The sequence below is a fragment of the Lipophrys pholis genome (genome assembly GCF_963383615.2).
Source record: "Lipophrys pholis genome assembly, chromosome: 20".
Taxonomy (NCBI): Eukaryota; Metazoa; Chordata; class Actinopteri; order Blenniiformes; family Blenniidae; genus Lipophrys; species Lipophrys pholis.
In genome coordinates this window covers 4,928,704-4,948,013 of record NC_137648.1, presented here as the reverse complement: position 1 = coordinate 4,948,013, position 19,310 = coordinate 4,928,704, and the positions used below count along the sequence as shown (strand labels likewise).

The 19,310-nt window shown below is 43.2% G+C and overlaps 2 protein-coding genes across 2 annotated transcripts in view; one reads left to right on the top strand and one right to left on the bottom strand.

The window, feature by feature from the left end:
• The first annotated feature begins 306 nt into the window (after nt 1-306).
• On the top strand, nt 307-10,194 carry cavin4b (caveolae associated protein 4b). The gene is made up of 2 exons (XM_080489018.1): nt 307-1,144; nt 7,625-10,194. Exons 1-2 carry the CDS (start codon nt 782-784, stop codon nt 8,195-8,197), a joined length of 936 nt encoding a protein of 311 aa, XP_080345144.1. The 5' UTR covers nt 307-781; the 3' UTR covers nt 8,198-10,194.
• An 822-nt stretch (nt 10,195-11,016) lies between these two features.
• Nucleotides 11,017-19,310, bottom strand: part of LOC308125899 (dynein axonemal heavy chain 5-like) — a gene marked incomplete at both ends in the record, with an annotated part of 63,442 nt that continues 55,148 nt past the window's right edge. Inside the window, 18 exon segments of the mRNA XM_080489939.1 lie at nt 11,017-11,247; nt 12,103-12,324; nt 12,406-12,614; nt 12,738-12,870; nt 13,356-13,544; nt 13,626-13,825; nt 14,739-14,889; nt 14,975-15,096; nt 15,330-15,385; nt 15,791-16,008; nt 16,089-16,253; nt 16,456-16,605; nt 16,676-16,797; nt 17,150-17,276; nt 17,357-17,608; nt 18,411-18,581; nt 18,828-19,010; nt 19,104-19,259. Of these exon segments, the coding sequence (XP_080346065.1) occupies nt 11,017-11,247; nt 12,103-12,324; nt 12,406-12,614; nt 12,738-12,870; nt 13,356-13,544; nt 13,626-13,825; nt 14,739-14,889; nt 14,975-15,096; nt 15,330-15,385; nt 15,791-16,008; nt 16,089-16,253; nt 16,456-16,605; nt 16,676-16,797; nt 17,150-17,276; nt 17,357-17,608; nt 18,411-18,581; nt 18,828-19,010; nt 19,104-19,259 (3,057 nt within the window).

The window sequence follows — 19,310 nt, the reverse complement described above, 5'->3', positions numbered from 1 at the left end:
AGCCCAGGGAGTCACTTTACCGTCACTGTATTTTTAGCAGCGCAGAACACAGAGAGATGCTGGGGTGTGCATGTCACTCTTTATCCAACTTGCTCGTTAACTGCCTGTGGTATCCATTTCCACGTTAAAATCCTCTTATCTGTGGGAACTTCAGTGTTTCTCAGGACCTTCGGGGATCAAAGTTGACCTGTTAAACCCCCGTCAGAAAAAGATCGGTTTGACTGAAAGCCCCGCTTGAGTTCCTTTACTGTCTGATCATGGTTTAAAAATTCACCTTCATATTGTTGAAGATTATTGATGAGCCTTGCTCTCAAAGCTCCCATCTTCATGTAGCCCCGTCTCTATTTAGCCTCCCCTTCCCCCCTCCATACCTCCCCAGTTTTGACTCCTGTCATCCCTCCCTCCGTCGCCCAGCAGGGAGGAGTCTATCAGTTGATCTCAACAGTGTCAGGGTCAACCTCCAGTCGTAGGGTTGGTCCGGTCCTTCTGTCCTCCTTTCTCCTTCTACTTTTCAGACCCCGTCCTCTTTCTGCAAATCTCCTAAATGTCTCACTTCTTTTTCTTTTCGTATTTTTACCCTTGACCTTGAATTTTCCTTGAAATTTTCAAGATTTCACCTTCAACTGAAGCAGATCTTTCAGGATTTGGTGTCTCCTCTTCGACCGCCCTCCTCATCCTCATCCTCGTCCCCTTGTTCCCTTTGACGTTGGGATCGCCGTGTTAAAGCAGTCGATCGACAACACAACCACGCAACTGAGACGCGAAACCGGCCAGCAAAAGTATGACAGATAAACACGGCATGTCGGCGGGCGGCGGAGACGACGCAGGCGGCATCATGGCTCTGCTGGACCGCGTGGCGGGCCTCATGGACACCGTCCAGGCCACGCAGCAGCGCATGGAGGAGCGACAGCTGGAGCTGGAGAGCACGGTGAAAAACATCCAGGGGGATATCGTCAAGCTGACCAGCGACCACGCCAACACCAGTTCCACCGTCGACCGGCTGCTGGAGAAGACGCGCAAGGTCAGCCGCCACATCAAGGATGTCAGGGTGCGAGTGGAGAACCAGAACGTCAGGGTCAAGAAGGTGGAGGCCACCCAGGGGGACCTCCTCGCCAAGAACAAGTTCAGAGTCGTCATTTATCAGGTAAGTTCACTATGCTGAAAGAATTTGAAAATGAATCCTTTGGCGGTATCGTCATCTTGTATCAGGGTCAGGCCACTTAAGACCAGAAGACTGTAGAAGTATAACTGAAAGAACATTTCTTGGAATTGAGGCAATAAATTAGTGATTGGTTCTCTGACTTGTTGAAATATGAGAAGAGAGGAGCAGTGTACTGCTATGTTGTGTATGATTCCTACTAAAAATGTACGTGCGCCCAAAACCTGAAAATGGCGAGCGCCAAAAGAATTTGGATCTTTAAGACCATGCGTACTTTTCTGCACGCACTTTCCTTTTATAGATCCCAGTCCACCTGTATGGTTCGCGCAGTTCAGATCCCGCCCTCAACACGCCCACTTTCTACCATAAATGGTCAATGCAAAGTGCCTCGTCAACATTTTTGCATCTCAATAAACCTGCTGATCGATGGCATTTGACGCTAAATCCTGCTAGAAAAGACGAGGAAAAGGAATTTTACGGTGAGGAGCGAAATCATCATGGAGGAGGTGGAAGTCAGGAAAATGATCTAATGTTGCGTCACAATCGTGGAATCACTAATAAAAGAAAAAACAAGTGATCGGCAGCATGTCGTCACCGCTGTAAATAGTGTGAGAGCCACAGGGAGATCAGTGACTGCAGAGGTGGAGAAGAAGAGTCTGATCTGAAGGTGGAGGCCGGAGGAGAGTGACATCATGGGCCAGGCAGCACCCAACTACACAAATGATCCACCTCACCATCTGCACCGCCAGTTTCTCCCGTCTTTAAAATGTGTGTGCAAAAGGTCCAAAGTTGACCAGTAAGCACATCCCCCTGCAAATTTTATTTTTCTATACCACAAACTTTGCATGGGAAGTGGCGTATGCATCTTTCAGGACCTGTTTTGTGCATAAGAAACCTTTATAAAGTTCAATAATTCCATGATTAACCATCCTGGACCAAGCATGCGCTGAGTGCTCCTCAGTTGCAGACCTGAATAGGAATGCATCAGAGAATCCTCACACCTGATCTTAAAAAGGCAAATCAAATGAACCTGCAAACCCAAGAGAAGCTCAAATCCTAAAACCATTTAGCCGACCAAGAGTATGAAGTCTGATTTGATGGCTACAAAAGATGGACAAGGCTGGTTCATGGAGTTGGTCGAGGTTTGAAATAGTCTGCGTGATGCTCCCGCCGTCCAGGTAAAATTTTACTGTTTAAGAAACACTCTAAATCATACACAAACACAGATTAGAAGTTTTGCATTTTGATGTGTAAGATCTGCAAAGACTTTGACAAAGTTGGGCTGTTATTGGACCAAAACATTAGGCTTTCCACAAAAAAGGAAATCTTTCGGAAGACACTACATAGCCTTGGTGGCTTTAAAAAATATATATATAATTGAATAAATGTTTCTGACCATGTTTGAACATGGTATAATAAAAACTGCAAATAAGTCCCAAGAATTATGAGATAAAATTATTTAAAAAATATATATATTTTTAAATAATATCTAGAGCACATGGCAAAAGTCAGGAACACTTAGAAGCACATAAAGAAAGGACAAATTATCAAAAACTGTAAAGTCAGCAAACTTCTCTTCGGAAATGCTGCTGGTGGAAACTGCAGATGCACATGTGATAGAAAATGCAAAGAAAAAGAAAATACTAGGCCCAGTTACAGCTGGTTTAAATTAGGGAAAAGAGAAAGAGCACTGTTATTTGAAAAAACTAAATTCAAAGCATCTAAACCAAAAACTTAATGACTTACGATTCACGCCACATCATATCATTACCGCATGTTTACCAAATATCATGCACCTTAAATACCGTTATAAACACGACAATGATGTCAGAAGTACCAACGCATACAGTATGGTACTTCAAAAGATACTATGGTAATATTAAACTACTTTACTATAGATTATGTTACCATCAAGACCAATATAGTTTTGACTAAGATATGATTGTACAATCAGAAATATCACAGCACTGTTAATGGGGAAACCTGACACACTGTTTAAAAACCTTTTCTGTACTGACGTATCATGGTACTACTATAGTATACTATGGTATGTACTATGGTTTACCACAGTATGAACTAATTCTGTGCATGGTCTAATTTCTTGTGGAGTTAAACTAATTAAGATTATAGATACTCGAATATTTGGTATTAAGACTGACTTCTGCAGCTCTCTTATCACACTTATTGAGTTTTAAGTCTGACTTGAAGAGACGACAACCACCTAGTTTTGTTGTTTCACATTCTTTCAACGTTAGTATTAGACAACAAATGTTGGTTAGGAGGGTTGAAATAGTAACACACACACACACACATGCAGCTTCATTTTACTTCTTTGGCCTTCACACTTGGCAGCTGCCAACACGATGGTGACCTGGTTATTTTAGCCTTGATCAACGTCAACATGTTGAAAGAATGTACCACATGGCTAAAGCCAGTTGAGCAGAAACTTTCACCCAGAAAGAAAAAGTCGTTTCAGTTGAGTCCTTTAATCCACAGAAGATGTGGAGAAACTCGATATGGGCTTGTCGTTTTTGTTGTGTGTGAAAACAGCTTAGCCTTTTGTTTGTAAAGAGCTGGTCTCTTAAACTACTTTTGACTGCTTGTAACTGGTAAGCAAATGAGTAACTCACTTACAGTTACTGTGTTCAACAGTAATGTAGTAGCTTCTTATTTGTACTTTTGTATAAGGTGAACCAAGGTGGCTGAGCCCCTGCTCGCTCATAGCTTGAGCATCAGCCTGTGTTAGCTTCATCTGTCTGGAGAAGGAAAACCATATTAAAGCTGAAGTTGTTCCCGCTTTTACCAGCTGTCCTTGGTGAATAAATCCATTGTTTCCAAGAAGTGCTAACATCCGGATTATAGAGCATCTTCCAACCACTATCTGAATAAACTCCGGCTGAAGTTCATGGGTGAATAAGTTTTTAAATTAACCCACACAACCACGTTTCACGTGAAACGCATCGTTTGCGCATGTTTGTGTTAGAAAAATTTTGCGTTTACACTTCACCGTTTTGAAAATGATTTGTGTTTACACTGAAACGCTGAAAACAATGCATGCCAGGCCACCAGTTGGCGCTGTTCTCTGTGCACCCTATAAATGGCGAGCACATGGACGTTCGTGCAGACAAACAACAAAGTTGGATTGTTATTACGGTGACACTCAACTATAAAACTACCAAAAGTCTGGAAATAAGACGAGGAGTCGTGACACTCTGGAGGCCGCCATTGTTGTTATTGTCTATCTACTTGCGCATGTGCAGAAGAATTATTTACTGCGGCCATTCAAAAAGAATTGCATTTTTACCCGTTTACACAGAGATAAAGTCGGAATGTTTTTAAAAAGTTCCACCTTGGGAGCCATTGTCATGGAAAGTGACACTCTAGACACAATAAAATGCCCAATTGTATGTAAACGGGAGCCTTAATCTACAATAAAAAACTCACCAAGCGATGTGTTACCTTTGGCATTATCGTTGTCTGATGTGTTGAAGTTTATCATTCCACTAAACTGTAGTTTACTTGAGGAGTACGTCATTAATCCTGAACTAACTCATGCTTTATGACAGCAACATAAATGATATCCCACTGTTGGCAGCATTAACATAATCCTGAATCCAAAGTAGCCGCGATTGCAGGCACACTGCAATTTATTTGCAGTAATAATTCAAGTAACTTTAAAAGTTTCTCTGCATTTGACGCAGAAGGTGGAGAATGAAAAAAAACTGTAGATGTCTCATTGTCGAACTTTAAAAAAAAAAAAGAGGCTTTTATAATGTGTCTGCCTTTATAAATGCATCGAGCCAACCAGAATGAAAACATGTTTCGTTGGTGCAGCGATTTCTGTTCTATACCTCACTAATAAAAGTGATAGAAGTGTGTTGCGTTGGCTGTGCTGCTGCTGTACTGTAAGTGACTGAGCCAGCTGAGCGCTGACAGACCAGGTTATTCTGAGTCTGAACCTCCACCATCTCCTAATATAGCTGTCTGCTCTCTCCCTTCCAAGCTCTCTTTCCCCTTGGATTAGCCAAGGAAATTCTCCTGGACGCGGGTTAGAATTTGTTCTGCTACCTGCTGTGATGTCAGGCTTCGACGCAGGAAATGGGAGTCGTCTCGTCAGGCCACTGACTCTTCATTTCTTTGAGACTGTTTCAATAAACTAAAGAGTTTCAGGAATGACTCAAACATCATTAAATCTCCTCACCACACACCTGAGTCATGAAGCAAAATTCAGAATTCAACCAGCTGCAGCATTTATTTGCAAGCAACTACATCACAATTTGTACATTTATCCCCACTTTAGTCTGTACTGTTCACTGGTTACTCTCTATTCTGACAGTCATTTTCTAATGCATCAGCCAAGCAATTTTTGTATTGCGCATGAGCAAAGGCATTCGAAATTCAGAATTAACACACCCTTTTCTAGTTTTTTTAAATCCGTGGAAAAGATGTTGACAGTAATGAGCCGAACACTATTGACAATTTTTCACTGCTGTGAAAAGCATTTATATAAAAACCCAGGAGTCAAGACACTCTAATAACGACTTAAGTTATCATCTTCATACCTCTAGAAAAGCTGTTAATTAGATTTTTATCTACCCTTAGAAATGTTCTGAAATGCACTGGAATGAGGAGTTACATTCATTTATATGTATTATTTCTATGTGCTCATATACGCTGTAGACTCTCAAGTGCACATGTGCTAAATCAGGACATATTTCTGTGTAGAAAATTTGTATTAAAAAAAAAACGAAACACAGAAGCCAGATTATGATTTTGTGCCCCTCAATTCTCCATAAAGGATGTGAATCAGCATATTGGAGTGGGCTATTTACTCACCAGGTTCATGTAGTTTTGTGGAACAAGCTGCCCTCATTTCTATGTTGATGACTCAAAGCAGATCTATAAACAGCTGAAGACTGACCTTGTCATGTCGCTCTATATAAATATCTGTACTTGTGTTGTTTCTAATCACTTTTTGTCTTTCCGTTCTTACACCTTTTCCTACTTTGTGAAACACTTCTTGTCTTTGAACATATAACACCATAAAATAACTTCTCTCACGAACAAAAACCGTAAGATCTCAGTGTCGGAGATGTGTGTTCAGATAAAACATGTTAAAGTGTGAGACTTGACCTTTGCCTGGCTTCAACTTGTTAGCATACCCTGCTACATGCTGCTGCTTCTGCGGAGTCGCTCAGTTACGACATTACGTAATCTGTTAAAGCTGTGAAAATGTCAGCCGGTCTTTGGTCTGTCATAAAGTGCCGATGATGCATGTACTCAAGGATCCTGACGCTGCTATTAGCATGCCACACGCTAGTTAGCTAGCAGGTTTGGATTGACCCAGAAACTGCTATCGAGTTCTTGTTGGATTGATCGGTTCAGAATCTTTTTCTAGGTACTTTAAAGATTACAGAAGGTTTACATGATGCTGTTTCCGGTCTTGCAAATGACATCAATATAGTTCACGAAAAAAGCAGCAATGCTAAACTTAGGTTTTGCTTGCTAGAACAGAATCAAGAGGGTTTGAAATCGCGGTCTTCAGTTGGATTCACCCTGCTTGTGGCTTGCTTCAAGTCTGCAGGTTGTACGGGTTTATATGTTACAGCATGAGGGTGCATCCGATCAGGGTCAAACCCTGTCTGAGCGAGTTACGTCTGCAAAGATCCGAGTCAGTCTCTACATTTCTGCTCGGTTTTGTGCCGAGTGTAACCCGACCGTGGACTCGCAGGCACGTCACGCCACGATGCAGCCCGAAGCTGAAAGTGATCCAGCTTCGCTGGGTACGCCGCCGCTGTTCGCTGATATGTTTAGCTTCCTGCAGCAGAGCGCTGAGCTGCAGAAACAGGTGCTGCATGTTATTTCTGGAAGGGAGGATCAAGGCCTGCGCACCAAAGTCTGCACGACACAATTCGACTCGAGACACGTTTAAATCTGACGTCACAATCAAACTTTATCGACTCAATCAAAAGGAAAGGCCTTGAAGTTTTTTCAGCTCAAAGTGTTTTTGATCGTATAAATTCAGGATGGTTTTTCATGTCCACACTCAGGACGAAACAGATATCTCTTTAATGGTGAACAAAGACAACATTTTGACAGCTCGTGCCACCATTTGAATTCGCAATAATTTTTTTAAACTCTTCCATAGGCTATGTGACCATATGTGGTCCAAAACATTCTGACATTTGAAATTATCTAGCATAGGGGCACTGGAGCCAATTAACAACTGAGAAAGGCAGGGTTCATCCTGGATAGTTGGGTTACCTGCAGAGACCAAAGTTCATTGTACTATTTCAATTCTTCTTCCTCTGTATTGATCCCACTTTCAGAAGTTCCTGACTCTGCATCATCAGTAGTATCCATACTTTTTACAAGTTTGCACCAGATCTTATCAGTTCAGTGGTTAACATGGTAACAATTTGTTGTTTAAAACTGTTATCCAGTTGACGCTCTGTTCTCTCACAGGGTGACCAGGAGGTGAAGTCCGTCGCACCAGGAAACGAGCCAGCAGAGTCCAGCAGTGGCGCCGGAGCCCGGGCCGATGTGGAGCCGGATAAGTTTGAGCTCCCTCCAGAGTCGGACGAGGAGTACATGGTGGTGGAGGAGGCGGACTCCTCGGCGGCCGGTCGCATGAAGAAGTCGGGGCTGACACGCATCGAGAGCTTCAAGGCCACCTTCTCCAAGGAGAACATGAGCAAGACCCGTGAAAACCTGGGCTCCAAGGTCAACAAGTTCGGGGAACGCATCGTGACGGCCGAGAGACGTGAGAAGATCCGCCAGTCCGGCGAGAGGCTGAAGCAGTCGGGCGAGAGGCTGAAGGAGACCATCTCCAAGAGTGTCCCGGCCAAGCTCAACCTGAAGAAAGAGAGGACTGTGGCGGAGGGCCAGGAAGGAGCAGAGGGTGGCGCCGAGGGAGGTATGCCCGTACCTCCTCCGAAGGGCCGCAAGAGCAGCCCGCTCGCCGCCAGGGCAGCCGGCGACGAGGGCAAGGTGGAGGAGTCCGAGGTGCCGATATACGACATGAAGCAGTTATCGTAAATCAGCAGAGAGAAATGAAACCTGGGCTGGTTTCTTTGGACTTCTGAGACCACACAGGGCGAAGGAGAGAAGGAAGGAAGGGTCCGAGTTGGAGCTACCATGTGGAGCCAATGACAAGATCCAATCTGACTCAACATCAAGATGATAACAACCTCAAGATTCCTAAGATCCTTCGTATTTCTAACAGACACGTACGGTCCTGAACACTTATCAATCACATATTTATATGTGAAGTCTTTTTTCTTGTTTTGTGTTCAATAAACACTGACAGATGAACAGAGTTCAGAACGTCTCTACAAAGCTTCTCACCTCTTACCGCTGCTGTTCACACGTTTGCATGCATTGGGTGTGACGGGTTTAAAGTATGTTTGGTTTCTGTAAAAATGCTGGGAAAAAGAAGAAAGGTGAAATAACAAAAGGGTTTATGTCAGAGAAGTGGCTGAAGATTGGGCGATCGAAATGGACTTTGTGTTTGGAGGAAACTGTCTGAGACAAGCTAACGATCAAGCACGGATCCATGACCGTCACATTGAAGGACCCCGATAAGAAGGAAACCCACGAACATCTTCAGTTTGTGTTTTCTAGTTGAAGTTACTTTACAAGTTAATGCAGACAAAAACTAACAAACTTCACGGGAAAGTTCCAGCTGGGTTTCTTTTAAAGTTCTGTCTCAGTGTGTCCCGTCTTAATAAAGCTCACATTGCTGTGAATGCAGGCTAACGCTAGTAGTTGGCTAATACAAGTAATAGTGGGACACATCAGAAGGACTGAGGAAGTTCAGGGTCAATGAGGTGCGACATCTCAACCCCTGTAAGCAGGAATTTTGGGAAATAATATAAATTGAATATAGCCGTTTTCCACCGGAAATAACACCCGATGAGGCTTATGCTAAAGCTAACTGTGGGCTTGATGAGCAGGATGGAAAGAGAAAGCAGCTTTGCAGTTCTTCAACCCACCTGGAGCTTCAAATGTCACTGATTGGTCAGAAGAATGAAGAGAATTCGAGTGAATTGTGGGAATTGTGTACACCGCCCATAATTATTGCACAGCTTTGTGAGTTTTTCAGTAATGTGACAGCAAGATTGAAGTTTTTCTGTTTTGTGTTTATGATCAGTGTGAGAAAAAAAAATTACGAAACAAGAATTACATTCAGGCACACAACCAGAGAAAAGGCCTTCAATCTTAGTGCATAAATAATACCCATTACATGCCGGAAGTACTTCAGTGCAGGTTAAAATAAAATATGATAACCAGAATATGTAACAAATTAGATCAACTCTGATATCTTTTGAAATGTGTGTGTGATGGTATTGTTTAACAGAATTTGTGGAGAAGAAAGGGAAGATGGCCCTCAAACAGAAAGTTTAGCTCAGGGCACTAAATCCTCAACATCTTCACAATTCTTTGTTACATATGGTCCAGAAATGTCAAATTTAACACACAGAAATCTAGTTTTGTCTTTTTTCTTAAATTAGTCTGTTTTACAGGTTCACAACACTCAGGCAGTGTGATGGTGAAAATCACTCTGACTGTGGAAATCTCTCCACTCAGGTTTTTTTGAGGTATTTTCTGGCTTTTTTTTTTTTTTTAATTTTATTATTTTAGCTCTTGTTAGTGAGTGATTGCATGGCTTTTTTCACACAAAAGTAGTTTGTGTTTGTCATTTTGAGGAAATAAACTTTACTTGAATCCTTTGTGTAACCAAAGTGAAGTTGGCTCTTTAATTAAATACAGTCAAGAAAGCAACAGCTTTAGATGTCTTTATTAGTCGATTATTTCAACGCTAACACATTAATCCATTCACTGGAAATGTAAAAAGATGTTGAATTATAATCTGTGATTCAGCTCTTTATTGACAGACAAGTTCAAATATAACATAGGGTGTCAATAGAAGTAAAAAGATACCAGTCTAACAGGTAATATATAAGATTAGAAGCTAACAGTCTGAGGAAGCAAAATAAAACATGATTTTTCACATTAAAGATTTGACCAATCGCAAGTGGCGTTGAGCTTTTCAAACATAACTCTACTTCCTGAATTAGCAAATTCTGTTAGTGAGCCCCTTCATGCACTAAAGCCCCGTTTGCACGACAACGTTTCAAGTGAAAATGTACTGTCTTTGCATTTTTGTACTAGAAAACTTTTGCGTTTACATGGCAGTGTTTTGAAAACGATGTCCATTCACTTAGAAATAGCTGAAATGCTAAGAAACCAATCGAGTTCTCTAGTGGCTTTGGTTTTTATTTGTTGTTTTTTTATTTGTTTTTAAAACACCACACATGCGTACAGAGAACAATACGCTCTAAACATTAACAATGGCAAGTACTTGGTCTTTTGTATGGACAGACGACCAAGATGGATTGCTATACTATAGAACTACCAAGTCCCAGGAGAATATGGACAGGGAGTCATGACACTCTGCAGGCTGCCATTGTTGTTATTGTCCATCTCCTCGCACAGGAACACAAGAACAATTTACTACTACTGTGGTGTGCAGTAGCAGTGTTTAACAAAAATTGTGTTTTACCCCGCTTCTATGGCAATGGTGTCGGAGTGTTTTCAAAAAGCTGCATTTTTAGTGACTCTTGGAACCCTTGTCGTGTAAACGGACCCTCAAAGTGCAATGAAAGTTTTCCATTTTCACTTGAAAATGTTTTCGAGTAAACGGGGCCGAATTTCTGAACACTGGATGATATTATTTGAAAAAATAAAGTGAAATAAAGTGAAAAAGTGAAATAATTTTGGATAACATCCGGGATTTGAATGAATAAGATATTTAGATGAGTTCCCCCTCTAATAAGTTGTTGGTGGTGGTGGGGTTACTTGCAGTCACAGAGCAGCGCGGCCCCCCTCAGCGTCCAGTGTTCAGCCGGCTGGACGCTGCGCAGCTGCAGCGAGAAGATGAAGTTCAGGTCGGTGCGCCGCGGCTTCTTGTAAACCGGACAGGAGTACAGGCTGAGCGCTCCGCCGCCGCCGGGCCGCTTACTGTCGCCCACCCCGGCCGAGCTGACGGCGTACACATGGACCACCGGGAGAGGAGTGAAGAGCACCTGAGCCCACCACAGACAGACTTTTATTCCTGTTCTCTATTCACCATATCTAATTTAATTTTTTGTTTTTTCATTTTTTCCCTCATTTTGACTTCTTATTGATTTCACAATTTACATTTTCTTTATAAACTACTGAATACTATTATTTGATTAATGATATCAGCACATTTAATGTGACACTTTTTATATATTGATTTCTTCAATATCAATAATGTAAAATATAGAAAGATGAAAACATTCATATGAAAAATGTGTTAGTATCTTTCAAGGATAGAAGTTATTTGTATATTTTTTTTAACTGAAACTTGGCTGCTGTACTCTTATTGATTTCTATTGTAAAATTACACAAACTGATTTATTTATTATTAATCATTTACATTTTAGTTTGTCTTTACTTCAAGTTTCGTGTATTTCATATGTTTCACAGCTGCTGTTTTTTTGCAGTTTTACTACTAATTAAAAAATCACTGAAATTACATTAATAATGAAATAATTTCCAAGAAATATTTTCTCTTTAATTATTCATATTGATTTACATATTGGCTTTCATTTATTTCACAGTAGTTCACATAGTTTAAAAATATGAAAACTATACCATTATTCATCATTCGTTGAATCATAGTATATTTAATTGTTGAATGAGGAGCATTTTATAAAAACTCAGTTATTGATTTGAATTTTTTCTATCAATAAATGTATTTAACAATATAAATATCTAGTATTCGATCATAGAAATACTAAATATTACACTTTTTTTTTAAAATTATTAAATACTGACCTATTTTCATTATTTCAAGTACATATAAAGTTTAAAGTTGAGTTTTTCATGTTTTTTTGGGGGGGGGGTCTACTGACCTTTGGTGGGGCCTCAGTGAGTCGAGCTCCTCGCCTGTCCCATCCGGCACCGTCCAGGAAGAGGCCATAGATGTAGACTCCGCCCACATCTTCAGGGGGCGGGGCTGAGACGTCTTCCCTCATCATCTTGGTGACGTCGTTGCTCAGGGCGACAGTGTCCAGCGCCCAGCCTTTAGACAGGTTGGAGCGGGTGGTTTCCTGACGCATGGCGGTTAAAAAGCCCTGACAGAAAAACACCAAAAAGAAACAATCTAAAAAATGTCACTTAATACAAGACTTTGTTCAGCTCGCCTCTGAGCCGACCTGCGGGTTGAAGAAGCCGGTGAGCCAGAACTGATTGGGGCGGCCGGCACTGATCCAGACGCTGAGCTGCTGGTTCCTCTCCAACAACTCGCTGAACCAGAAGCCCAACGTGGCCGACGGCCAGCTGAGCCGCAGCCACAGGCGAGGGATCCGGGCATCGAACATGCAGTCCAGGGCGTCGCGCAGGTCCTCCGACATGATGATGGTGCCTGAAGAAAAATGGAAAAAAGAAAGACGCTCTGTGGGATGAGTCTGGATCCGTGTGTGTGTGTGTGTGTGTGTGTGTGTGTGTGTGTGTGTGTGTGTGTGTGTGTGTGTGCACTCCTACTGACCGTCGATGGCCAGTTTGAGGTCGGTGAGCGTGCTCCGTACGATGCTGATGACGCGCTGCATGCGGTCCACTTCTTGTCGGAGGAAGATGTTCATTGGCTGAAGTGGGCCCATCTTCTGCAGCTGACCTTTGACCTTTAAAAGATGTTCAGGCTGGTTTCTGATGTCTTTTTGAATCTCAGTAGAAATACTTTCAGTGATTTGATATTCTGAAAGTTTTCTTGCTGTTATTTGGACTCATTTCTGACTATTTGATTTGATTCGGACTTTTCATTGATTCCTACTCTAAACTGGTGGCTGGCTGTTTTGTCTATTGTTGGCCACTGATCGAAACGCACAGAAAACTATCCTATCCCTTGTTGAACCTTACTATCTGTCTTTGGTCCGAATGGACTTTGTTGGAGCCTGGTTGAAACTGGCAGATAACCATCTTGTCTTTTGTTGGCCTTTATTAGAGCCTTGTGCAAAAAGTGAAATCGCCATGTTGTCTGAGCGTAATTAAAACCAATAAAAGACTTGTAAGAACAACGCACTGCTGCGTGGGGGTATCTGTTGGTTGCTGGGCATCAGCTCTTGAAAAAACTGTGAGAAAACGCTGTAAACTATTGTTGCGCTCTCACTTCATGCGGCACATAGTCTGGCGGCAGCTTCTCCAGCATCTCACTGGCGAGCCGCTGAACGCTGGCCTCCCTGGTCTCTCCGGCCCCGCCTCCACTGTCCTTGGGCTGGATGTTGATGATGGTGCTCAGCGTCTCATTGGCCAGGTTGGTCTGGTAGGTGATGTCAGCGTTGGGGTGCAGTCCAAAAACCTGTAGAGATGTAAATGACTTATCAAGAGTTTTATGTGCTCAGAAACCGAATCAAGCTCAAGCTGTGAGCGCGTTTCCGACCTCGGGCGTGTCGACCAGCGGCAGCGCCTCCACGTGCTGCAGGACCTCCTGGACGGTCTTGGCCTTGGCCGGGATGCTGTAGCCTTTGTAGAAGCAGAACTTGTCGCTGAAGGTGTTCTCACTGAACCACACATGAGTGAAGGTGTTGAGGAGACGTTTGTCCAAGTCGTCTGTCACCCGGCCGCCATACTGGACCTCACCTGAACCCAGATGAAGAATAAAGATCCATAAAAACTTTTTCTCGCATTTTTTCACTCTTTTGTTTCAGTTATCAACAAGTTGATGAGTTCATCATGAACATTATTGGATTGATGTCAAAAAAGGATCTGCCTTCATAAAAAGCTCCATAGATTTATGGTGTTTCACGTTGTATACTAAGATCGGCAAAACGTGCTAAAATGCACTTTGATGTAAACTTATCGTGCAGTCTTATCTGTTTTGGGGGCAGTTTAATAACAATAAGACCATGTGTGACATCATTCATACACCAATGATGGATTTAGGTGTTTTTGACTCTGTTCACTGGGAACAATCTTCTGGAAATGATATCGCGTCCATGTTGGTTCGGTTTCACCAAGAAGTACTGAGCCAAAAATGTGGAATCACAGTTGTTTGTAGAGAAAGGTACAAACAGTTTGGAGTGTTACAGTGAATAAATATGAATTTTGAGTGAAAAATAAACAAAGGAAGAACACTATTTAGGGGATTATTTGTCACAAAGTCAAAATTTGAGGTCCAACATAGAATACTTGAATTAAATTACATCAGAAACAGTTACTAACTAAAATGGACATAACCAAATTGGGGGTGGTTTTCTCCGCCTCCTTCACCCAAATAACCAACCACTGCTGCTGTGCACAGCTGCCAACATTTCAGCAGTATTATCGATTGGCAGAGGGTAGATTGACATGTTGAGCTTTACTACATTGCACCTCTGTTTATTGGTAGCATTATCTACTTGGAGGATCTGCAGATATACACTCTCACTCATCAAGTTTTCATCTTTAGTTAAAAGCTGGATTCAAAATTCAAGTCCACAGATAGATAAAAAGGAGGGTGAGACGTCTCCCTGGTGCTTTAAAGCCTGTGTGCAGCCATGATGGCAGGTCTGACCCAGCATGTAGCGCAGGCAGCTCCAGTTCACTCCTCTCTTGGCGTCCAGGTCGTCCAGGTGGTTCTGGACAAACTGCATGCTGGAGGTGAAATCCGCCTGGTTGAACTCGTAGGGGATGTTCCAGCCGAGCGGACCGAACTTACGGCGCTCCTGAAGGTGGAACAGAAGGAGGAGGAGTGAAATAAAGGAATGGCAGTAGCCTTTAAGGTCTGAACAGATGGGAGTTGACAGAGACCTGCACTGTGGTGTGAAGGAAGGCCACGGCGTACAGCAGCGGTTTCCACTGAGCCAGGTTACTGATCTCGAACTGATCCTGTGTGACGCCGCTGAACGTCCTCTTCAGACCTGCTTTCATCCCTGATGAAGATGGACGAGTTAAAGGTGAAGAAAAACAAACCAACAACAGAGAAGAGCGGAAAGACACTGAATCCATCAACACATTATTTAGCCACAGAGTCAGACAATAGACGATAAATCATTTTCCAGAGAAGAAACAGTTGAATTAAATGAGTAAAAACAAACTAATCATGATGTTAGGAGGAGGAGGAGGAATTAAAGACTGATGCTAATGAAGTGAAGCTGTCTCCTACCCAGAGGAGGTTCATTAGTGAACTTGATGGAGGACTGAAGGAACGTGATGGGAAATCTGGACAAAAACACAAACAAACATCTCTCTCTCTCTCTTTCTCTGTCACTATATATATATATATATATATATATATATATATATATATATATATATATATATATAGTTTTCATGTACAATCAAATAATTGAGTAATGAGCGATGGGTAAACTAAAACTGTAGTAATTGTAGCTTGTTACTTTATATTGCAATATAATATTCCCAGTAGCGGTAGTGACAGTTAATATAATAAAATAATAACAATAAAAACAGTAAAGCTAACAGTTGGGTCAGAAGCAGCAGACAGCTCTTTGAAAGTAACGCTAATGCTGATTTAATGATGGTAAAGCTCAGCTCAGCACTTAAGTAAACAGGAGTTTAGTGAAATAGAACAGGCTTCAGGCCTCACTATACAGCATCGGGTACCTTGGGTGCACGTCGGTGGTCAGCCACACTCGGAAACCTTTGTGCACGCTCTCCTCCGTTGCCGTAGTGACGGTGTCCAGCAGCTCGTCCAAGAAGTTCAGCCCCAGGTGGCAGTTCTGGAGGAGGAGCCAACCGCCGTCCGTCATGCTGTTGGCCAACAGCCGGCGCGCGTGCACCTCTTGGCCCTGGCCCATGGAGATGGGACGACACGGCACCCCCTGCGTGAAAACAAGCTTTACTGCTATACCACCTGTTGGATGGATTAAAAACTGAACTGACATTCACTGCATGCACTCACTTTGCTCCGAGCCAACCTCTCGATGTTCTCCGTCGGGTCGGAGCCCATCGAGAGCAGACAGACCATTGGGGTCCTGCTGTCACTCTCAGCCAGCATGGCGTCCAAGTCCAAAACCAAACCTTCACTATACTGTTGCCCCAGAGACTCTGAGATGTAGCGTCGCGCCTGCTCAGTAGACATACAGACATACATGATTTACTTGAACATTTTTCAGGAGTCATTACTGTTCAAGGTGAAAAAAGATTAACTAACTGTTAGGGCTCAGCGTGTGACTGTAAGCCTATTTTTTCCTCACTGAATTCCCATTTTTCTATTTATACTGACTTGTATTAATGCTGTCAAATAACAAACACAAAGATCTGCCTACCTGAGCAATAGTTCGGTCTGGACACCAGCTGCGAATGAGCAGAAGTTTCCGGAAGGTGTCCAGCTTCTCTTCGTACCCATCAGGCAGTGGGGCGTCTTCCGGTGCCGGGTGGTCAAACCAGGACCTCCAGGTTTTCTCGTTCTGGTTCACCTGGACACATGGAAAGGTGAATCCTGTGTTCCTGAAGGTTCTAAGCTCGGTTCGCTTGAATCTTATTTACCTGCGTGAGGATCTGGGAGAACGGAGGCAGAGCCGACAGCTGCACCAGGTTCAGCCAGGTCTGATCCAGGATCCAGCGCCGCGGCTTGGACTCCACCGAGTTCAGATCCAAAGAGGCGCCGCCTACCACGAGAGAAGGAGAGAGAGAGAGAGTACACCTTAGATATTCAAGATGATTGATAAAGACATATGAAGGTAATTAAATCAAGGAAGACAATAAGAATGGACAAACGAAGAGAATAAAAGAGAGGAGAGGATGAGGTAGAAATGAGGTTAATGGAAGACTAAAAGACAAAGCAAGACAAAGGAGGATAGAGGATGAATAAAGATGGAGCAGAGTGGAAATGATGAAGGTGGATTGAGGGAGAGAAAGGATTTTGGTGTAAGTAATTGGGGTTTGGTAGGTTAGGGTGAAGGAGTAGAGAAGAGGACAGGAATGAATTGGAGACAGACAAATGACGAATGGGTGAGCAACCTTTGACGAAGGTGAGCACCTCGGAGTGCGAGATGTTGCCGGCCTGCAGGTCGATCTTCAGCCCTAAGAGCAGCGTGAACAGCAGCTTGTGCTCCTCGTAGAGACCTCGGGCCGTGTAGCAGAACACCTGCAGGAGGAAATCAACCAGATACTCAGAGCGCCTGTTCACTCCTGAAGGAGGTCGGATCTTATAAACTAAAGCAGCACCTGGTAGGTGAGGAAGGCGATGATGTTGCTGATGCGTTTGGACGTGAGCTGCGACTTGGCCGAGTTCTGCATGGACGAGTCGAAAAGCCCCAGGAACTGTCGCAGCGACGTCTGGTACATGACGTTCACCAGAGACATCTCCACGATCAAGAAGTAGAGGATGCTTCCCCTGGTGGCCACCGGACGGTACTCCTCTCTGGCGTGGTTGATCTTCACCTCCGTCTCAGCGGCAACCGACAGCTTCTCGCTCACCTGGAAGACAAAGAGAGCTGTAGTTCCTGCGTTTAGTGACAGAGAAGCCCACAGTTATGGACCCTAATTCTACAAAAGGTGGGACAATATGAAAATAAGATGAAGTTATTAGTTAATCTAGTAATTCCATATTGTATTTACAGCAGAACTGTGTATCTGATAAGTGACACTCAAACCGAAGACTTTGAGGACCCAATCCTCTGCAAGTCAGACTATCATTGAACTATTCAGAGAATCTAGACAAGCGTCAGGATTGGAAGCTGATATTAAGAACAGGCAGAATTCTTGACAGGAGATTTCTGCATGGGCTCCGGAACACCTCAAAGAGATCACTGTCCTGTGAAGAAAGTAAGTCAAAGCCACAGAAAAACACGCTCCTGTATTCTACAAACAAAAATTAATTTAAAAAGGAATGCGGGGAAGATAGAAAATCAACACTTGAAATATTTGTTTGAACAGGGGGCGTGGCAGAGGAAATCAGAGAAGTCTGGGCTGTTGACAATATTTCTGAATGTATGGAGGTATATGCAAGCCAATGACTAAGGCAGCTCACACATCTGGAAAACCAACATTCACAGGAGTTTAAGGAGAAACATCTGCTCCAACCCAGAAAATTGTCCCATTCAAGAAAGGCCTACATGCTTGAGCAAGATAATGCTATAAAATATACATTTCTATTTAGGCAGACTGGATGGTTCACAAACATTTTTGAGCCTGTATTTCTCACAGAACGGTCAAAACTCGTACTTTTACAACTATTATAAAATGGGTTTAACAGTCAGAGCCTGGCAGAAAGCTGTACCTCGTGAGCGGTGGTCTTGGTGACCCTCAGGACCTCGATCAGAGACTGGTCCTCCACCAGGGAGCCCTCGGTGCTGGTCAGCCTGAAGAGAAGACTGTCCTCCAGCTCCTGCATCTTCCTCTTGTTGGACGTCACCTCCTCCAGGAGCGTCACTCTCTCTGCCTCCAGCTCCTGGTACCACCCAAAGCGAGGACCAGGATTTGGAAGGGATTAACCATGAAAGTGCTCAAACACTCAATGACAAAGGGTGAGGTCTTGTCACTTTGTTTCTATAATAATAGAACTATGTGTACATTATTTAGACAGGACCACCTGAGGGAGAAATCCCTTGCATCATTTTAGGATGTAATTAGGAGCTGGAATCAAGTACAAATTTCCAGGAAATTGCACACGTTAGTCGTTGACTCTCTTGCTGACCTGTTTCTCCAGCAGAATGACTCGTCCCAGCAGTTGGTCCTCCAGACCTCGCTGCGTGACGGTGAAGTCCACCACGGCGGTCCTGGCACTGACCTCGGGGCTGTACGCCGGGTTGGCAAGCTTAGTGGTGATGTAAAGGGTGAAGCCCTTCATCACGTCCACCTCTTTATCGCCAACCTTCACCTGAATGAGGAGGAGATGAAGCTTCTGTAACCGGATTGTGTCAGAATTTCTTTCGTTTTACGCCAAAAGAAGAAGAATAGTTTTAGGTTTTGCCTTGTAAGTCGATCCAGACTTGATGTAGTTTTTGTCCAGGATGTTGTCCAGGACAGGGTCCAACTCCTCCCCTACATCCTCCAGCAGCAGGGGGCGCCCCAGAGACAGACTGTCCTCCAGGTGGGACCGAAAATACTTATGATTTAAAGATGTCACCTGAGAGGCAAAAGAAGATCAGAATCCAGGAATGCACTCCATCTGTCCATG